Source organism: Mycteria americana, chromosome 4, assembly GCF_035582795.1.
Source record: "Mycteria americana isolate JAX WOST 10 ecotype Jacksonville Zoo and Gardens chromosome 4, USCA_MyAme_1.0, whole genome shotgun sequence".
Classification (NCBI taxonomy): Eukaryota; Metazoa; Chordata; class Aves; order Ciconiiformes; family Ciconiidae; genus Mycteria; species Mycteria americana.
Window position 1 is genome coordinate 75,547,332 of NC_134368.1, and position 19,647 is coordinate 75,566,978.

The 19,647-nt window shown below is 39.5% G+C and overlaps 1 protein-coding gene across 1 annotated transcript in view; it reads left to right on the forward strand.

Annotated features, from left to right (window-relative positions):
* The window catches only part of TTC29 (tetratricopeptide repeat domain 29), an 86,607-nt gene extending 67,955 nt beyond the window's left edge, over positions 1 to 18,652 (forward strand). The window contains exons 7-10 of the mRNA XM_075500519.1: positions 2,283 to 2,374; positions 11,989 to 12,112; positions 17,900 to 18,131; positions 18,642 to 18,652. Coding sequence (XP_075356634.1) covers positions 2,283 to 2,374; positions 11,989 to 12,112; positions 17,900 to 18,131; positions 18,642 to 18,652 — 459 coding nt within the window. The remainder of the gene's footprint in view (positions 1 to 2,282; positions 2,375 to 11,988; positions 12,113 to 17,899; positions 18,132 to 18,641) is intronic.
* The last annotated feature ends 995 nt before the right edge of the window (positions 18,653 to 19,647 follow it).

Genomic DNA, 19,647 nt, shown 5'->3' on the forward strand with positions numbered 1-19,647 from the left:
TGCTGTAATTGCAAGAGACTTTGGGTGAAATCCTCTAATGCTTACATGTTAATCCAGCATTTTATCCTGCCCTGCCTCCTCTTCTTTTTCTGTCTTGAATGTTGAAGGTAAGGCATGTACTATAGGTGAGAAGGCCCCTCTTCACTTCCTCCACATAAATGGATGCTGGGCAATTGCAGCACACAGGGGCATTACACAGCTCCATTCCATAAAGAATGTGTCCCCTTCTGTGTCCCTACATAGTATCTGAAGCTGGAGGAGTTATTTGAAATACAGACGTAAAGAATATATTTTCTGTTGTAATTTATCAAGATTTCCTCACTTTCACGTAGATGATTCAATTATCATTATTTAATCATTATTTAGAATGAAACATCTGATTTGTGTAGAGTGGTAGTAACCTGGGACCAAAATGAGCACTTTTCATCAATATGAATGAGTGGCTTTAGTTATTTACTTACTTACTTCTTTCCAGCAGCTGTTGCAGAGATGCAGTGAACCAACTTTTTACTTTAGCTTCTCTGGCTATGGTTTTTCCTTGGTTTTATCTGTACTTTTTAGGTTTTGTGCTATCTTTGATAGAAAAAAAGTACAGCAGCCTAAGCCTTAGGTGCCTAAGTGACCTTTCTGTGCTAGATAGTAACCACGGGAGGCCCTGCGTCCTCGTTCAATATTGCAGAGGCCAGTTTAAAGTAGGAGAGATTTTCAGCCCAGTACGTAAAATTTTGGAAGCCTTCTGACACTCTTATGGCAGGTTTTCTGATATGGGCATGATTATTACAACAAATGTTGTAGGTCCTCCAAGTTAAATGCAAAACCGAGAACTGTTTCTTGGACACTTGTGTGTGTTTCTGTTACCAGCCTGGATTATTAGAAGGACGCACTGCAGACCTTGACAACTTTGAGTATGCATTCAGTTTAGGGCAAGTTCTGAACTGATGTGACAAGTTCCTAACTGAGGTGCCTGCACTCTCTTTTTGTCATATCTTATGCATTGATAACTCAATTGACAATGACCTTCAAGTATAGGATGCAATGCTGATGTAAATGAGAACATAACTGATAAGAAAGTACTTGAGGGACAATAAATAGTGCAGTGCACATTAATAAATGCTACTTTTTGTGTACACAGAGCTTATATAACTAAAAAATAAGAGCCTTGTCCAGGGAAACTCCTGGATGTAGTAAAACTCCTTCAAGAACTAGGAAATCTGAGTAGTGGAACAGTGATAGAAATGGTGACATCCATAGAATTAACACACACAAGTTGCCTTCTTTTGAACCATGCACTTTGCCAATGATAGGGGATGCAGTCTTAATAGAAAGTGCCCTATCTTTTACCTCAGTATAAATAAGCATCTTGGGGCATGCAGGGTACTGGTGTATGTCCCTGGGCATCTCCCATCCCCCTTCAGAGCTGGTAAATGACATTCACTACTCCTTTCTTGGAAATGTGCAAAAAGGATTTCCATAGATAGTCTTTGGAGATTTCCTGTTTTCTCATGTGTGTAATAGGTTGGGTCAAGCAACAAAGAGGAGGGAGGAAAGAATAGGATTTAATTTTATAGGCACTCTCCCATCATCAACATTGGAAAAAAAATGGATGAAAAGAGAAATTATGCAATACAGGTGATGTCAGTGTTAAATTAAATTAAGATCATATGTTTTTATGCAGCAGCTGTAAGCCTTCGGTTGTGGGAGGGGTCATGATAATGCCAAATGAATGTTAACAAATTGCTTGTGTGCGTGAATAATCAGTCATAAAAATAACAGAATTATCTACAGTATTTTCAGTTTAAATGTATAACCTATAATTTATTCACTTTTTGAGCATCCGAATTGTACTAAGAAAAGTTGTCACAGTGACAGTTTAAAGAAAGAAAAACAATATTAAGTTGTATATCAGCATATCATTCTAAAACACTATGAATGCAAAGGATACTGTCTTAAGGTATTGATTAACAGAAATTTGTAAAATCACAGCCTCTTAAAATCTTTTAAATTATGGATAAGGAAATTTATATTGCGAATCAGGTAATATCTCTTTGGTTCTTGCAAAGTGCCAAAATACAGGGATTTAAATGCAAGTTGTGTCTTTTTAATTTGTAATTATTGAGTTGTTTCAAACAACTATAAGTAATGATCAAAACCCTAGTCCCATTACAGCTAATTAAAGAAGAAATGTACAGGTGGGAAAACTTTAATTTTGTGTTTCATATGGACACAAAAAAGTGGAAATTCTTAGCATTGTATTTATTGGGCTTTATTTTCCTGTTTCACAGATTTTGGACACCTCTGTAAAAATCTTCACAGCGCTTTGTGATTCTGCTGGCCTAGGCAGAGCATATGCAGCTATATCCAAGATCCTGGTAAGGTAGGTTAGCACATCCTTGTCTGGCTGTCAGTGCAGATTCATTCAACTGTGAAAGACTTAAATCGTTAGAGGTCTGTCGCTTCCCATTACTGACTGCTTAAATTTTAAGCAGTGCCCTTCTTGCAGTAAGTGACCCTTTCATCGAAAGTTATTTTAAGCTGGTACACATTTTTTAAAGTGTATGATCCAAGCTTTTCTTTACCTGTAAACTGTAATATGTCCTTTTTTTCCCACATTTTGGGGCTTTTTAAATTTTTTTTCCTCATAAGTTTGGGAGGAACCTTACTGGAAAATAGAAATCCAGGCATATTTTCCAGGTTAAAAAAGACAGAAAATCTTGAAGAATGAAGAATGTAGACACTTCAGTAAGTGTCTCAGTGTAATCTTTTCTGAACTGTAAGTTTCCATTTATTGTACTCACTTCTTCTGTGGAGGCATTTCTGGTTTGTGCATGTGTAACTACATATAAATTTGTTGCAGATAAGATGCTTGTCTTCAATGTTTTTGTTTCAGCGTCTGGCATGAAAATCTTCTTCCAGGTGACTTAGTTTGAAACTACTTCAACTTCTTACACAAATAATTTTGACATAAAATAGTCTAATGCAATGATCATATGAAGTAGGAGAAGAAGAGATTAAAGTGAAGGTTGCAGCTTATCCTTGATTCATCCTACGTTTGGGGACTTCAGTGCATATGATGCATGATAAAGGTTGGCAAACTGTTTATGGAGGAGGACTTGTCACCAGGTTTATTTCAGTGTGCAGAGCAAATTCTCCTGTTTGAGTTAGATGCCTTGCCTCTTGGCCTTTCAGAGCATATAGGGACCAGCCACAATCACAGTTCTTTTCAGCTCTCTGATACATAATTCATGGCTATTCATATTCTGAGCATCCTAAATAAGCACATGGGTAAGATGTTCAAAAAGCCACAGAACAGACTTAGAATACCAGGTCCCATTTTCAAAACTGTCTTAAGCCTGAGAAAGATTTAGTTGCTGGGATATCAGCTGTTACAATGAGTGACTTCGCAATGAGTGCAAAGATGTCTGAGCTCTCAGTAGCATTCAGGGGTTCCTTGTATTCACAAAAAGCAGCAGTCTGGGTAGAGGGTGGCCTAAGATAGACAAGAGGACATTCCTAGAAAACCATGTATATTAATTTCCTCTCTCTGTGATTTAGACATTCTGGAATGAGAGCATATACATTGATTTAGTCAGAAGTTACAGATTTGGAGATCCTTCTGAAGTCAGGTTTCTAAACCCTTCATCTGAAAGACCATGCCAGTGCAAATTCTTTTCTTAAAAGCAGAGCTAAAGAAGGAGTGACTAGTGATTTTCTCCTGCATCAAATCTGCACCCCACACCTTCTGGGAGCATTCTCTAGCTATCTGGGAATGGACGGTCTCACTGCATTCCGGTTGTTGCAATTTGAAAAAGAGGAAAACCAGTGGGTAAGGAGAAATGAGAGGGGAAATTAAGAGTAATATTTTAGTATTTAAGGCATCCTCCTAGGAGAGGAACATTCTGATTGGATTCAAGTGAAGGAGGAACTCAGTCTCATGGATCAGGGATTTAACTGCTAGTCTATTGCACAGGTAAAGACACAACTGTAAACCCTTCCTCTAGAAAATGGCTGCTGTGGTATTTTTTATAAAACCTATCTGGTAGTTATGCCCTGGGAGCATTAACCAAATTAAACACCTTACATATGTGCCTGCTTTGAAGAGCTTTAGGTACGTGATAAGCCTAAAGTGCTCTGCCCTGTAAAATATCATGATGATTCTCAGCACCTTTCAGCCATTTGAGAAACTTTTATGTAGAAAAGTCTGGGCACCTATGAATCACAGAGTCATAGAATAGTTTGGGTTGGAAGAGACCTTTAAAGGTCATCTAGTCCAATACCCCTGCAATGAGCACGGACATCTTCAACTAGATCAGGTTGCTCAGAGCCCCATCCAACCTGACCTTGAATGTTTCCAGGGATGGGGCATTTACCACCAATCTGGGCAACATGTTCCAGTGGTTCACCACTCTCATTGTATACATTGTAAAAAAAAGTTTTCCTTATACCTAGTCTAAATCTACCCTCTTTTAATTTAAAACCATTATCCCTTGTCCTATCACAACAGGCCCTGCTAAAAAGTTTGTCCCCATCTTTCTCATAAGCCCCCTTTAAGTATTGAAAGGCTGTAATAAGGTCTCCCCAGAGCCTTCTTTTCTCCAGGCTGAACAACCCCAACCTGTCTCAGCCTCAACCCCAATCTCTCAGCCTTTCTCCATGGGAGAAGTGTTCCATCCTTCTGATCATTCTTGTGGCCCTCCTCTGGACCCGCTCCAACAGGTCCATGTCTCTCCTGTGCTGAGGACTCCAGAGCTGGACGCAGTACTCCAGGTGGGGTCTCACCAGAGCAGAGTAGAGGGGCAGAATCACCTCCCTCGACCTGCTGGCCATGCTTCTTTTGATGCAGCCCAGGATATGGTTGGCCCTCTGGGCTGCGAGCGCACATTGTTGGCTCATGTCCAGCTTTTCATCCACCAGTACCCCCAAGTCCTTCTCCGCAGGGCTGCTCTCAATCCCTTCATCCCCCATCCTGTATTGATAACTGGGGGTTGCCCTGGTGCAGGTGCAGGACCTTGCACTTGGCCTTGTTGAACCCCATTTTGGTTCACATGGGCCCACTTCTCCAGCTTGTCCAGGTTGCTCTGGATGGCATCCCGTCCCTCAGGCATGTCAACCACACCACTCAGCTTGGTGTTGTCTGCAAACTTGCTGAGCATGCACTTGATCCCGCTATCTATGTCATTGATGAAGATATTCAACGGAACTGGTCCCAGTCCAGACCCCAGAGGGACACCCCTCGTCACTGATCTCCATCTGGACATTGAGCTGTTGACCACTACCCTCTGGATATGACCATCCAACCAATTCCTGATCCACCGAACAGTCCACCCATCAAATCCATCTCTCTTCAATTCAGAGAGAAGGATGCTGGGGGGAACTGTGTAGAAGGCTTTACAGAAGTCCAGATAGATGACATCCGTAGCTCTTCCCTTGTCCACTGATGTAGTCACTCCATCAGAGAAGGCGACTAGGTTGGTCAGGCAGGACTTGCCCTGGGTGAAACCGTGTTGGCTGTCTCGAGTCACCTCCCTATCCTCCATGTGCTTTAGCACAGCTTCTAGAAGGATCTGTTCCATGATCTTCCCAGGCACAGAGGTGAGGCTGATAGGTCGATAGTTCCCAGGGTGATCCTTTCTACCCTTTTTAAAAATGGGTGCAATGTTTCCCTTTTTCTAGTCACTGGGAACTTCACCTGACTGCCATGACTTTTCAAATATCATGGAGAGTGGCTCGGCAACTACATCAGCCAATTCCCTCAGGACTCTGGGATGCATCTCATCAGGTCCCATAGACTTCTGTATGTTCAGGTTCCTCAGGTGGTCACGAACCTGATTGTCTCTTACAGTGGGAGGGACTTTGCTCCCTGTCTTGTGATCCATCCACTCAAGAGGTGTGGGAAGAGAGGTTGCCAGTGAAGACTGAGGCAAAAACGTTGTTGAGTACCTCAGCCTTCTCCTCGTCCGTTGTTACCAGTTTGCCAGTCTTGTTCATCAGGGCAGTACGCTTTCTTTGGCCTTCCTTTTCTGGCTGACATACCTGTAGAAGCCCTTCTTATTCTTTGCATCCCTTGCTAAGTGCAGCTCCAGCCGCACCTTTACTCTTTGCCTGACCCATATCCCTCAGGACTGCGAACTCCACCAGTGCATGATCACTGCAGCCCAGGCTGCCTCCAATCTTGACGTCACCGATTAGCTCAGTTGCACTGATGACCAATAGGTCCAGTATTGCATCCCTTCTGGTAGGGCTGTCTATTACCTGGCTTAAGAAGTTATCCTCAATGTATTCCAGCAGTCTCCTGGATTGCCTACAGCTCGCCGTGCTACTTTTCCAGCAGATGTCGGGGTGGTTGAAGTCCCCATCAGGACAAGAGCCTGTGAGTGCGATGCCTCCTGTAGCTGGAGTAAGAAGGCTTCATCAATAGGCTCCCCTTAATTGGGTTGCCTGTAGTAGACACCAACCACAAGGTTCCCTTTGTTGCCTTGGTCTCTAATTCTTACCCATAAGCTTTTAACCTGCTCGTGGCTATTCTTCAGGGACAGCTCTTCACACTCCATCCATTTCTTGATGTAGAGGGCAACGCCTCCACCCCTCCTTCCTTGCCTTGTCCCTTCTGAACAGCCTGTAGCCGTTGATAGCCTCACTCCAGTCGTGGGATTTGTCTCACCAAGTTTCAGTAATGGCAACTAGAGTTGAATCAGAACTGAATTCTGGCATTCAGTTGACCAAAAATTCAAAGGATCACAGTTCTGGATTTATGCTCCAAAACCTTAAAAAAGACTCAGGTAAGATGTATAAACCTATTTGTGGATGTGGGCCTTACATCTTCTTGAATGCTTGAACTCTATGAATGAGGGTCATAGAGACTTGGGAAGTTTTCATGCATTGTCTTAATGGGGCAATTTTGTAAGGAGGTCTCACAGATGGGGAGACCCCATTCCATAAAACCCATTTATTCATTGTTTTAAGTAGAAATGGATCAATTCTGTAATTATTTTTACTATATCACAAGGAGCAAAAATAGCTGAGTAGACTGTAAAGTATCTCTGACATGAGAAAATAGCATAAACAACACTTGTAATGGGTGTTGAGGAAGCTGGCCAAAGCGAGGCTGCTTTCAATTATCTTTGAAATGTTGTAGCAACTAGGCAAGGTTCCTGAGGACTGGAAGGTTGCAGACATCACTTCTGTCTTCAAGAGAGAGAATCCAGGAAAATTCAGGCTGGTCAGCCTCACCTCGATCCCTGAGAAGGTGATGGAGCAAATGATCCCAGAAGCAATTTCCAGACATGTTAAGGACAAGAGGGTGATTGGATTTAAGACAGGGAAATCATGCTTCACCAACCTGATAGCCTTCTAGGATAAGACAACTGGCTTGGTGGATGAAGGGAAAGCAGCGGAGGGTTGTGAGGGTTGTAAGGGTTCAAAGGGTTGTAAGCAGCAGCATGAAGTCCAGTGGGAGGCCAGTCACTAGTGGTATACTCAGGGATCAATACTGGCACCAATACTGATTAATATCTTCATTAATGACCTGGATGGTGTGACCAAGCGTACCCTCAGCGTGTTTGCAGGCAATACAAAACTGAGGAGGAATGGTTGATCCACCAGGTAGGTGGTTGTGCTGCCATTCAGAGGGACCTCAGCAGGCTGGAGAAATGAGCCAATGACAGTCTCATGAGGTTCGGGAAAGGAGAATGCAAAGTCCTGCACCTGGGGACGCATAACCCCAGGCACCAGCCCAGCCTGTGGGCTGACTGGATGGGAAGGAGCTTGGCAGAGAAGGACCTGGGTTTCCTGGTGGACAAGAAGTTGGCCACGAGACAGCAATACACACTCATGGCAAAGGCAACCAACGGGATCCTGGGCTGCATTAGGCACGGTGTTGCGAGCAGGTCGAGAGGGGTGATCCTTTGCCTCTACTCAGCACTGGTGAGGTCACCCCAGGAGTGCTGTGTCCCATTCTGGGCTCCTCAGTACAAGAGAGACGCAACAGTGGAGTGAGTCCAGGGAAAGGCTGCAAAGATGACGAAGGGACTGGGAGCACCTGTCCTAGGAGGAGAGGCTGAGGGAGCTGGGACTCTTCAGGCCACAGAAGGGAAGGCTCAGGAGAGATCTTACCTCTTAGGCAGCAGTACAGAAGAGGGAACCAGGCTCTTCTCAGTGATGTTCAGTGACAGGACAACAGGCAATGGGCACAAACTGAAATATATGAGATTCCATTTAAACTCAAGAAGAAGAAAAAAATTACTGTGAGGGTGAATGCTGGAACAGGTTGTGGAGTCTCCATCCTTCAAAAGTCACTCAAAACTCCACTGGACACAGGCCTCCTCTAGTTGCTCTGAGCAAGGTAGATGGAGATTATCTCCAGAGATCCCTTCCAACCTTAACTGTACTGTGATTCTGTGATCTTTGTCTTAAGCAGCCCTTCTAGATAAATTCCCTTTTGCTATGTAATGCTCTCTAATGGAACACTTTCTGCAACCCAGTATGATGGATATTTCAGACAAACCTACCTTTCAAAATTCAATAACAGAATTTTTCATGAACAAAATCATGCTGGTCCAGCTCTAGTGGTTCTTCCTTGGAAGAGGAAAAGGCATTAAAAAAAGGTTTGAAAAGCCAATGTAAAGAGAGACATTAAAAAAAAATTGTAAGTTTCTGTTTACTCTCACACCAAAGTTTTGGATACTTGTCTGATGTATAGCAAACAAGCAAATTTCTGGCCTGTTCAGAAAATACTGGATAAATGCATGAATAATTACTGTTGGTGACAGAATCTCCACACTCAGCTTGATCACTTTTTCTTTACTTGTATTTTACCTGCTCTAGGCTAGACTTGTGCAAATCATTTTAAATTTGATGGATAATGTCTTTACACAGAAAAGATTACTGTTTCCCTAAAATAATACATTGTAACCATAATGTCTGTGAGAATTTGTGCTGATTGCCTTATGACAGGTTGAAGAAAGTGGCTGAGCCCTCCTGAATCTCTCAGAACTTGTCTAGGCTTTGGAATTTTTGGTGAAATCTTTGCTGCAGATATTTCCACAGACCACAGGAAACTGAAATTCTCTATCATGTGCATTTAGGCATGTCATTTTCCAGGGAAAAATCTGACATAATAGCATCATGTTCTTGACTTATTCTGCCAGTGTCCACCATGGTAATGACTTCTTGTGGACACATGATTTATACATCCAATTCAATCACATGAGCAATCCTATAAAAGGTGCATATTTTCATAAAAGTCTAATAGGGGTAAAAATCTCATAGGGCATTTTAGCATGAAACTGGAAAATGAGTTGCTGTAGATATGTAATCTCTTCTGCTGAAGTCATCATAACTGTTCTGTGGGATCATGAATGACTATATCTTCAGGAAATTACATTTTATGCATTTAGGAAGGTGATGTCTAAGGAGATAGAAAGTATATAGCTGTATAAAATAACATGTAGATTTTTGAAGGAACTATAAAATATTAGCCCTTTGAGTAGGAAAGACCTGTTTATCATGTTATCAGGTCTTGTGCGGGATAAAGTGTTTCAGTAATCCTTCTAGCATACTTTAAATATCTCAAGCTGTAGTGCTTTTAAAAGTACTTCCTTTGAAAAATTGTTAAACGGTACCAACCAATTGCTAGTTGGCATAAGTGAAGTTCTAACAGTGAGAAATATCTTTCTGATATGTATCAAATTGATTTCTGTTTGCTTGAAAGAGGCTGTATGCCCTAGCAATTTTCGTATTTTCTATACGTGGAGCACAGGTTTTTATGTGAAATATAAAAAATGGCCAAAAATACATCAAAACATTTCTATTAATTCATGAAATTAAGAAAACCTTTTTACATTTTCTCCTGTCACTGATTCCATTTGCTTTATTACTTTCAGCCTCTAGCCCACAAACTTGGTGGCACAATCAACAAACCCCTTAGTGGCTGTTTCATCTCTGCTCTATTTGATTTCTCCACTCTGAGTAAATGATTAAGTTTTCATGCATTGGTTCAACCAAAATCTATGTTCACTCAACCACATCCTTTATTGATTACTTCTACTGCAAACAGTAGGCCAAGTGTGATATACATAATTGGACAGTTGTCAGGGGATGTGGGTGTTAACAGTCCTGTTTTCCCAATTGGAAACTGGAATCACCTTGATACACAAATATTCTGCACTGTTTCATTCTAATTCCTTGGACCGAGGAGTCCTTTTCCTCAGAATATATGTTTTTAACTCTCAAAGGTCTGGTTGAATGGATTTAATGATTATACCGTATAATATGCTCTTCAAGTTGCACCTGTGCACTGCATATAGAAAACTAGAAAAACTGGAATTAATATTTGTCTAACACTTTAACCTTGTCCTTTAACTTATATAAATCATATGCTGTATTTCTGTGGGGAAACATTTGATTTTCTCTTCTCAGGAAAAAAAAAAGGTTTAAAAAAAAGTGTTTCTGACTGTAAAATTTAGAAGGCTTTTGACATTTGGCAAATGTTTACAGTACAGTATATTTAATATTCTCATGATATTTAAATACGTAAATTAGGAAACTTTAGTAAATCCGACTCTGCTTATTGACAACTAAGCTTTACAGTAGTATATAGTTGAACATTTCAAGCATGTTAGTTTGCAGTGTTTTAGCATCCTTTTGTAGCAATCTAGCTCATCTCAGTCACATACAGATAATCACTGCAATATTGTAAATTTGCAGCTATGCTTTGCTGTGTTTCCTGTTCCATGGCAGGTGCTACCCTGTTATAATTACTCTGATATCATAAGACAGGGAATTGCAGACTTCTGCCAGATTTTGAAAGCACATATCCCTAATATAGCTTAATGTAATAACCATAATGTAATGTAAAAAATGTAAAAACCGTAATGTAAATAAACCCCAGTCAGTCATTTGCTGCAGGAATATAACTTGAAGGTGTTTTAAAATAGTGAGAAAATAAATCACAATTCTTTATCACTTACAAGAACTTTTATTTCTCTGAGTTTCTTGATTAAGACTGGATTTTCTGTCTTGCTTGGTGGCTTGACATTTAGCATGCTACACTCCTACATTAGTGACTCAAGTTCATGGCTAATATTGAGGTCAGCTGCAGTAACACTTCAGCCTTAAAGGGAAAAAGAGTGCAGTGCCTCACTCACAAGCAAACCCAGATGTCTATCTTATATCTTGTAATCATACTGCAGAGATCTTATATTATTAATATGACCAGCTTTATTAAAAAAAAGGAAATCTGCAAATGTTATTGTCAAAGTACGTTAGCCAATTTTCAACTTAGATTCAGCTGTGACCTCAGGTTGCTCTGATCTCACTGGGATTTGGGGGTGATGCCTGCAATCCACAGTTTATAGGTTTGCCTGTGTGACTCCAGCAACCTTTGATCCACCCAGCCAAAGTGCAGCGTCGTGCTCAGGGAAAGGCTGTCATCCCCAGAACTAAGAGACAGCGCCGTTATGGAGCTCCTGCTGCACCACCAGTGTTCTAGAGCAAGAAATGGCAGCTCTGAATGACAGGAGCACAAAAAGTCTTACTGAAAAACCAGCCTTCTTACCTCCTTTCCCCTATTTTCTCAGGATGTGAGGTCCTGCTGTACTGAAGATGTTATCAGCTGCTCAGCAGAAAAAAAATATTAAAATAATGGAAACTCCAAAACCCCTGTAAAATCATCACCTGTATTTTCATTCTTGGCCTTAAAATGTGGCACGATATTCTGAAGAAGAATTTTGCTTTATTTCACTCAGAGGATCCAGTTCTGCCTTCAGAGGTTCTGTGTGGACTAGCCTCACTGGTCTCAGCACAGGTAGTGCCTGGACAACTGTTTTGGAAATAAAGTCCAGTCTTGGATAAGTCATCACAAAGTAAAGTTACTTCAGAACAGGGGGATTACTTCAGCATTTGGAGAAGCCATCTGAGTGAATTAAAGTTACTTCAGCATTTGGAGAAGCCATCTGAGTGAATATTTAATTTTGTCCCTGTCCTTTGCTTCAGTCAGGGAAAAGTGCCTGAAGCTATTAAGTACTTGGGAGACTTTATGAAGGCTGCTGAGAACGCTCATCTAAGCCAAAGCCTGGTGGATGCATGTGTATTACTTGGGAATATTTACAATGAAAGAGTAAGTACTGGTTGTAGTAATTATGTCAAACGATTAGGTTTAATTCACAATAAAAATCTGGTTTTGCATATGAGATGACTGTCTTGGTTTCAGCTGGGATAGAGTTAATTTTCTTCCCTTTCTAAACGAGCTGACTTTGGCTTCCGCAATTTCTCCTAATGTGGGGCTCGAACCCACGATCCTGGAATTAAGAGTCCCATGCTCTACCGAAGGATTGATCCAAAAGGATTTGATCCAGGTATTGTATCTTACAAGAGTTATCAAAGGAGAAGATGCTGTGTGACTAAATAAAATGTGCCTTAAGTTTTTGGGAAAGGTGAAAATTTCACACCATATTTAACACATAGGGTTTTGTTCTAGAATGGGTGAATAAAAACTCTGAATTCAGATCGTGACAAACTTTCAGTGTTGTGAAAAATCTGCATCCAAATCACCATTGGGGCCACATATGCCCATAAAAAGTCAGTAGCTAACGCAAATTAAATTTTATTGTACAATACATTGAAATCCATGCTTTTTTAAAATGAATGTATACTATATTGCATAGTAGTAAGCAGTTTTTAATCTTAGCTTGATTTCTTCTCAACATTCTCTCAGCCAAATTTATGAAATGGTGCTAGCAACAAACAGTTGGGCAAAGGTCTGTGTTGGTAGTGGAAGGGCTTCTATACGCCTCCATCCGGCCTGATGGCTTTGATTTGACCTGTTTAAATCAATAGCTAGGCAGTGGTGCACAATATTAAGCTAGAGGTAACTAAGAAACTCCCTTTAGCATAGTTTCTAAGGTCTTTTGAAGTGCTTCTTTCTGACCCATGTGCCAGTCTCTGAATTGTTCCTCTGGGGTGGACCCTGCAAAGGCAGCAGTTCTGTTGGCTGCCTGTCTGGGTAGTGGTTTCCATGCTTACACTGTCTCTTACCGCATCTAGAGATGCAGCACTTGCACTGCAGTAGCACTTAGGTTTTGAAATCAGACGGGTTAAAAACATTACTGCAGAAATGAAAGATTCATGTTGAGCCCTTTAACACCTATTTTGGAGCTGAAATGCTACATGAAATAATTTAGATACAATAAGTAATAAAAAGAATTTGTTCTGCAGATTGGACAATGTGGAAATTAGGAAACACTTTCACTATGAATGAAATAAAAATAGAAATACCCTTTCAAAATCACCCTTTCTAGCTTCTGTTGTCTGGTTCTTTTTGTCAGAATTTCTTTTCTATGTGTAATATATTGAACAGACTACTTGCCCTTTTTCGCTTACACTACCCCCAAATGCCTTTTTTTTTTTTTTTTCCTGGATTCCTCTTACAGAGAACTCCCACTACCAAAGTTGCTGGCCCATTTTTGTTTCATAAGCAGTAGAAAAATATCTTACTCTGTAATCTCTAAATTAGCCTGAGAGTTTTCTATTTACATATGTTCTTAGCATAAATGCAGAATTTCCCATTGAAAACTAAGTTTTAAAGTATTTCAGAACTTGCTGAAGTAACTTTAAAATGGGTCTGAAACGTAGAAGACAGTAGGGTGATGTGACACTGTGCTTAATTATTCTGCTCCGAATTTGAAAAATAATTAACTAAATTCTGTTTAACTACTTTTATATTTCACTGCTTGTGCCATCATTGCTAATAATCAATTCTATGAGAACTGATATTTTAATAATTAACCTCTTTTTGGTTATTCTCTAAATTCTCTTAGTTCAGAATTTGCTGCCTTGAACTGGGGTAGTGGAGTAGAAGGGAAGACATGTAGTGACTTACATATTTTATCTAAGTTAATCTTATTAATTTAAACATACAAAAAAAAAATCTCTTAAAGTTTTACAATTCCCTATTTTCTATACCTTTTTTTCCTGCAAGGTCAACAATGTTTACCTAAACTGAGGCTAAATTGACATTTCCTCTCTTGGATCAGTGCCTGCTTTGTGTCAGCTGTCATCACCAGTATTCTCTAAGTTAAGTCATTGTTAGGGTATTTTTATGCAACACCGTACTTCCCCCAGTGATACAATTTGCAGTAGTACTGTCCTTCTCATCGAATAAAGATATCTCTATTTATACCCAGATCTATCCTTGGGGACCTTTAGTAAACTGGGGATATAACTTTTACTGTTGTTCCCAAAGTGACCAAATTCACTTTGCTCTGTCCACGCTGTTGCTGTAACTTTACAGTTCTGTCATCTTGTTATTCCATCACCATCACTGTCTTTCTTTAACTGAGCTGTACACTCAGTTCCTGCTTTCTAGTCATGATCGTTTTACCCATATGTTTCTTGTTTCCTAAAATGCCTGGGTTTGTGTTATGCATGAGTATTAGGTCTAATTTCTCCCAGTTTGTTAAGCAGGTTGCTTACTTAATATGCAAACTCTGATGCAGTTAGCATGACACACGCTGTCATTTCTTATTTCACTTTTCTCAAGTTTCTTAGTCTGATTTGCTGCATTCCTCTCACTAATGCATCACTTAACCTATTATAGTTCTCATGAGTATGGTAGGTAGATGTTTCTGCTTTTTATCTGTTATCCTACTGCTTATTGTTCTTTATTTGTTGCTGCGTCCTCATAGGCCTAATTCTGCTCTCCTGCTGTATTAAACAAAGCCTAAAGACTACCTGAATTTCTATTATTCTTTTTTAATTACAGGCATATTTTAGCAGTCATACCAATTTTGATCCCAAAAAGTGGTATCAAGTGCAACAGGTATCAATTGGAGTCTCTCCTCCTGGTCTCTATATGCAGAAGGGAGTTTCAGGCTTACTAAATCAAAGCTGAGAGTGAAAGGATAAGGCAGCTCTGAAAATGTTTTCAGTCAGGAAGTTGGTGCCATGAGGGCAGCAGAATTCCACACCAATGGGAGAAATGGAAGACTTTTTCCAGGGAGCAGGCAGGCTATAATTAGAGTTAATGATAGACACATAGAAACTGCCACAAGGAGTTTGTTTAGCTCTGACAATAGCCAGAACTCATTCCTTGAGAGTAAGGTAAAGGATGAACAGTTCCACAATGACTTGCTCCCAGGAGGACCTTTTTTTACCTTGTCTTGTTTGTTGATTTTTTTTTTTTTTTACAAGGATGTCCACCTTTCTTCTTAGTAGGCTTGTGATCAAGATTGTCACCATAAACAATCCATTAAGAGGAGAGAGCTATCTGTAATTATTTTTAAATTTCTTGCTCTTGGTTATATTCAATTCATCCCTATTCTTCTATTGTAGTTGGTAGCAATTTTCAGTCTATTCCTGGTTTATATTTACTGTTTGGTGTATATTTACTTTGTCCAGTTTTATTAATATACTGTTTATTTGCATGGATTGTATCTACTCTAGCTTTTTCCACTGCATTCTTGATGCATCCTAACATTTTCTTTGACCTTACTAGATATTAGAGCTGGTTTGCATTTAGGAGAAGGCACTGCAGAGCTGCCCGTATTATTTCAAGGCCACCTTCCTGAGCCTGAGTTAATTAGAACCCACTAAAAGTTACAAATAGTTCAGGCAGTATGAATTACCTCTCATTTTCTAAAGAATTAATTTCATTTGCTATCACGTAACCACTCAGGTAGTACTATTAGGTCCCTTTGCAATTCCTCAAAGCCTTGCAAAAACCTTCATTTTTTTACCTTTTTCGACAATCTTGGCAAAATTGTCACCTGATTCTTTTTCAATGTGGTGGTGCAGCCCCCTGGGCCACTCTGCGATCTTATGACAAGCCATGACTGTTTCGGGAAAACTCCCATTGTGCTGTTATCTTTGCTACAAGTGCAAGGAGCTGGGACAATCAGGCACTCCCTGACTGCACCTGGACCATCTGCTGCTTGAATTCTATACCAAAATGACTCCGCACGAATTGTGGCCAGAAGGGAAAATACTGACCAAAGCCAATCATCTCGCGATCCTAGAAATAGTGTTCCAAAGCGAGACCCTTTGCGGTCCCTGGGATCGCAGCGGGCTGTGACCCAGTATCTCCCCCTGGACTGGGACGCTTCTCAGGGTAAATTTACTGAGGATTCAAAGATCGTCCATTGACGATTTCGGGAGGACTCAAAGGCCCAATTTCGCGAGGATTCAAAGGCCTGATTTGGTGAGGTTCAACGATCATCCGTTGACAAACGCCGGCACATAAAAGTGAGTAATTCATGACACTCACGAAAAGGGAAATTTTAATCATAGGTTAACCTCTGTGCGTGTGTGTACAATTTGATTTAGAACTGTTTGTCTGTCTGAGTGTGTGTGATTTGATTTAACCTCTGTCTGTGTGTGCAATTTGATTTAGGAAACCCTGCTGTAAGTCTGAGGTGAACCTTGCCATTCTCAAATCTTTAACTAAGTTGCTATCTTGATTGTAATAAATTCCATTGAATCGCCTGTTAAATTGGCTGATGATTAAGTGCTAAGAATTACACAACCTAATCTTGTGATCTATCTCAAAATATTAATAAATCCTAAATTGCTGCTAAACCAGAGCTGTGTAAAAAATCCTATTCGCAACAAACTTATTGAATCTTGGTAAACCCGTTAAACTTTGTTAAAATCCACTGAATTCATTGAACTCTGTCAAATTATTATTTTACCTCAATAAAACATATTGTTTCTTCTCTCTTTTGAGTGCATTCCACCTATTATTATAGGTGTCACAAGTAAAAAACAATTAAACAGTAGACAATACTGATACTAGAGCATAAAGTTACTGCACACTGCCACATACAATACCAACATAAAATGTACTACCTTTCAAGCCTGGATTATACTACCTTGTTTTAATGAGAGTTGTAATTTATTTCCCAGCAATTCGATCTCTTTGTCTTTAGATTTCTTCAAATCTTTTATTTACGCTCTGTTGAGGTCTGGTGGTATGCTACTTTTTAAATTAGAAGCTTGCTCCTGCAACTCTTCTTTTGACTCTGTGTCTGATGGTAACTCAAAGTAGCTTCATGGCAAAGAAGAAATATGCAAAAGATGAAGAAATATGCCAAGAAATATTTTAGCTTTTCAGCAACATCCTTGAGCCTATCATGATTTTTCCTAGTTTTCTCTTTATTCCTCTTTGGTCAAGAAGTTGAGGAGGTTTCTTTCTCACATGAAAAATAGTTCTTGTTATACTTTTTTAAATTCCTCTTAATGTATTATCTGCTGTAGTTTATACTCATTTTTACTGGATTCATGAATGTTGGATTTCTGTATTCTGCAGGATAAAGACATAAACTATTTGGGTTTTCTATTTAGCAATATTTGGCTTATATTTCTCCTACTGTTTCTCTTTTTGTGATTAGGAATATCCCTGGGTTTTGGTATACTCCTTCTTCCCCCATAAATCTGTAGGTTTTAATTTCTGTTCTTTTCTGTGCTTTAGGTCCATCATTTCATTATCCTCTTTTTTTCCATTTTTAAGATTTATTTTCTAAAATTTAGTACCACAATAGTAAATTTGGACATTTCCTCCCACAGAGATGTTAAACTTAATGAAACAATAGCGATAATTTCTAAATGGCCTGGCTGGAATCAATATTAATACTTAGTATTGATATACTTAGATTTGTATGTTCAAAATACTACACAGACAACCAAAAAAACAATTCGGTTCCTGAGAAAGATATGAGCAGTGTTATCTGCATTTTAGAGATTAGGAAACAGCAAGGGAGAGTGATTTGCTTAATACCATGCTATGAGTCATTCTGTGGACCGGCCTCTCAGCTGCAACATCTCAGAGGTGCCAGAGGAGCAGGCTGTAATGTCAAGGTAAAATACAGGTGACTAGAAGTATTTACAATTCTTTTTTTCTCTTCTTTACTAGGGGAACTATAATGAAGCTTTTGAATATTTCACTCGGGCTTCTGAGGCAGCAAAAACTTTAAATAATTTGCCCTTAGTGGAGGAAACAAAGACTTATTGTGGCATTGCAAAGGCTCATAAACTGATGGTGGCATTTAACAGCCATATAGAAGCAGAAGATCCTGTCAGCCTCAAGTACCTGCTGGCATGGAAGGAGAACAGAAGTGGCATGTGCACTGACCCTCTTACAGTTGGTAAGACATTGGTTATGAAACACATTAGTGCTGTATTGTCCTCAATGCTTAAGTCGTTTTTCTTGTAAAGTTTTATTAAATTATTTCCTGGGTTTAATCCTTGTACTGAACGGAGGTTAGATTTACTCCTTTGTGTGCTTATTTTAAAGGCTGAATGAAATAGGTTTAAATACAATACAGCAGTTGCTACGGATGGTAACTTACTTTTTTCAGTGCTGTTTTCCAAAACATCACAGTTACAGGCAGTGATGTATTAGTTTAGTCAAATACCATTATTTTAATCTTTAAAGAAAAAAAATAATAATCTTCATTTGCAGTCAGTTTTTCAAGTGCATCCAAAAATAAGTTCCCTGTTACTAAAAGTAAGAAGTAACTTCTGCTTGACATGCTTCTTCTGAATTCCGAAGAACATGCTGTTTTATTTTTGGCATCCTTATACTTGACATCGGAGGGGAAGGAAAAAAAAAAAAAGCAATTCTATGATTTCTTCACTGCGTTTTCTTGTCTCAGATAAAGAGTAGAGGAGGACTTTGTGTGGAGTAGACCTCTTTCTTCATAAGTTAAATTTTATTTACTTTTTTTCCCCTGTACTATATATTAATAAAAGACAAACTGAATTATGCATTATCTCCAAGTATTGACAGTATTAAACTGTATTGTACTGGGGAAGGAAAAGAGATAAGTCTACTCCACCTTAAAACTTTCCTCTCTGCATTCCTGTGGAGAGAGTGAATCTGGAGAATAGTGGAAATAAATGACAGCTGGGCCAAAGTCATAATATGGAGCTTCAGAGTTACTGTGTCCAAATTCCTTCAGTTATCTTTATCTCAAAGACAAAGAACTGCTTGTCTGCTGTTTTCTTGTGTATCTTCTCCTTTCATAGAATTGTAACAATTAAGTATAACTTCAATTGTGAATTTTATATGCAAAATAAGTGGTTAATAGCCTGGTAATTGAAGATGTTACTGGTTTAACAGGAGCCAGGATACCAGAGGCAACACTGGAAGCAACTGAGAATTGTGGAACAAGGACATTTATTAGCATGCTGAAGAGATAACAAATTAGATAGCACTGTCTTTAGAGCTCCAGTGATGGTAACAGGGCAGTTCTTTCTCAATGATAATGTGTTTCTGTTTCAATGACTATATTTATGATTTTTGCCTCAATAAGTAAACATCCAGCACACTCACAGATTTTGTTGACTGGCAGAGTTAATTTGGTGCATGTCTCCTGCAAGGGATAGTAAGTTTCTAGACCTGTGGTGCAGATGCCAAGAATTCCAACAGAGATGGTCAAAGAAGAATCCGATGTCAAGCAATTTTGTATGCATTTCACATGAGGATCATTGGCTGTAGCTGATGTAAGTAGGAGGCCAACAAAAATCAACAATGGCAACAGTAAAAAAACAGGAGCCTTGAAGAGATAGGATGATCTTTCTACCTTCAACATATATTTTACTACTTGCATGTAAAGAGGTTTCCTGTTCAACTTTTATACATCGCTTTCTCCAGCCAGT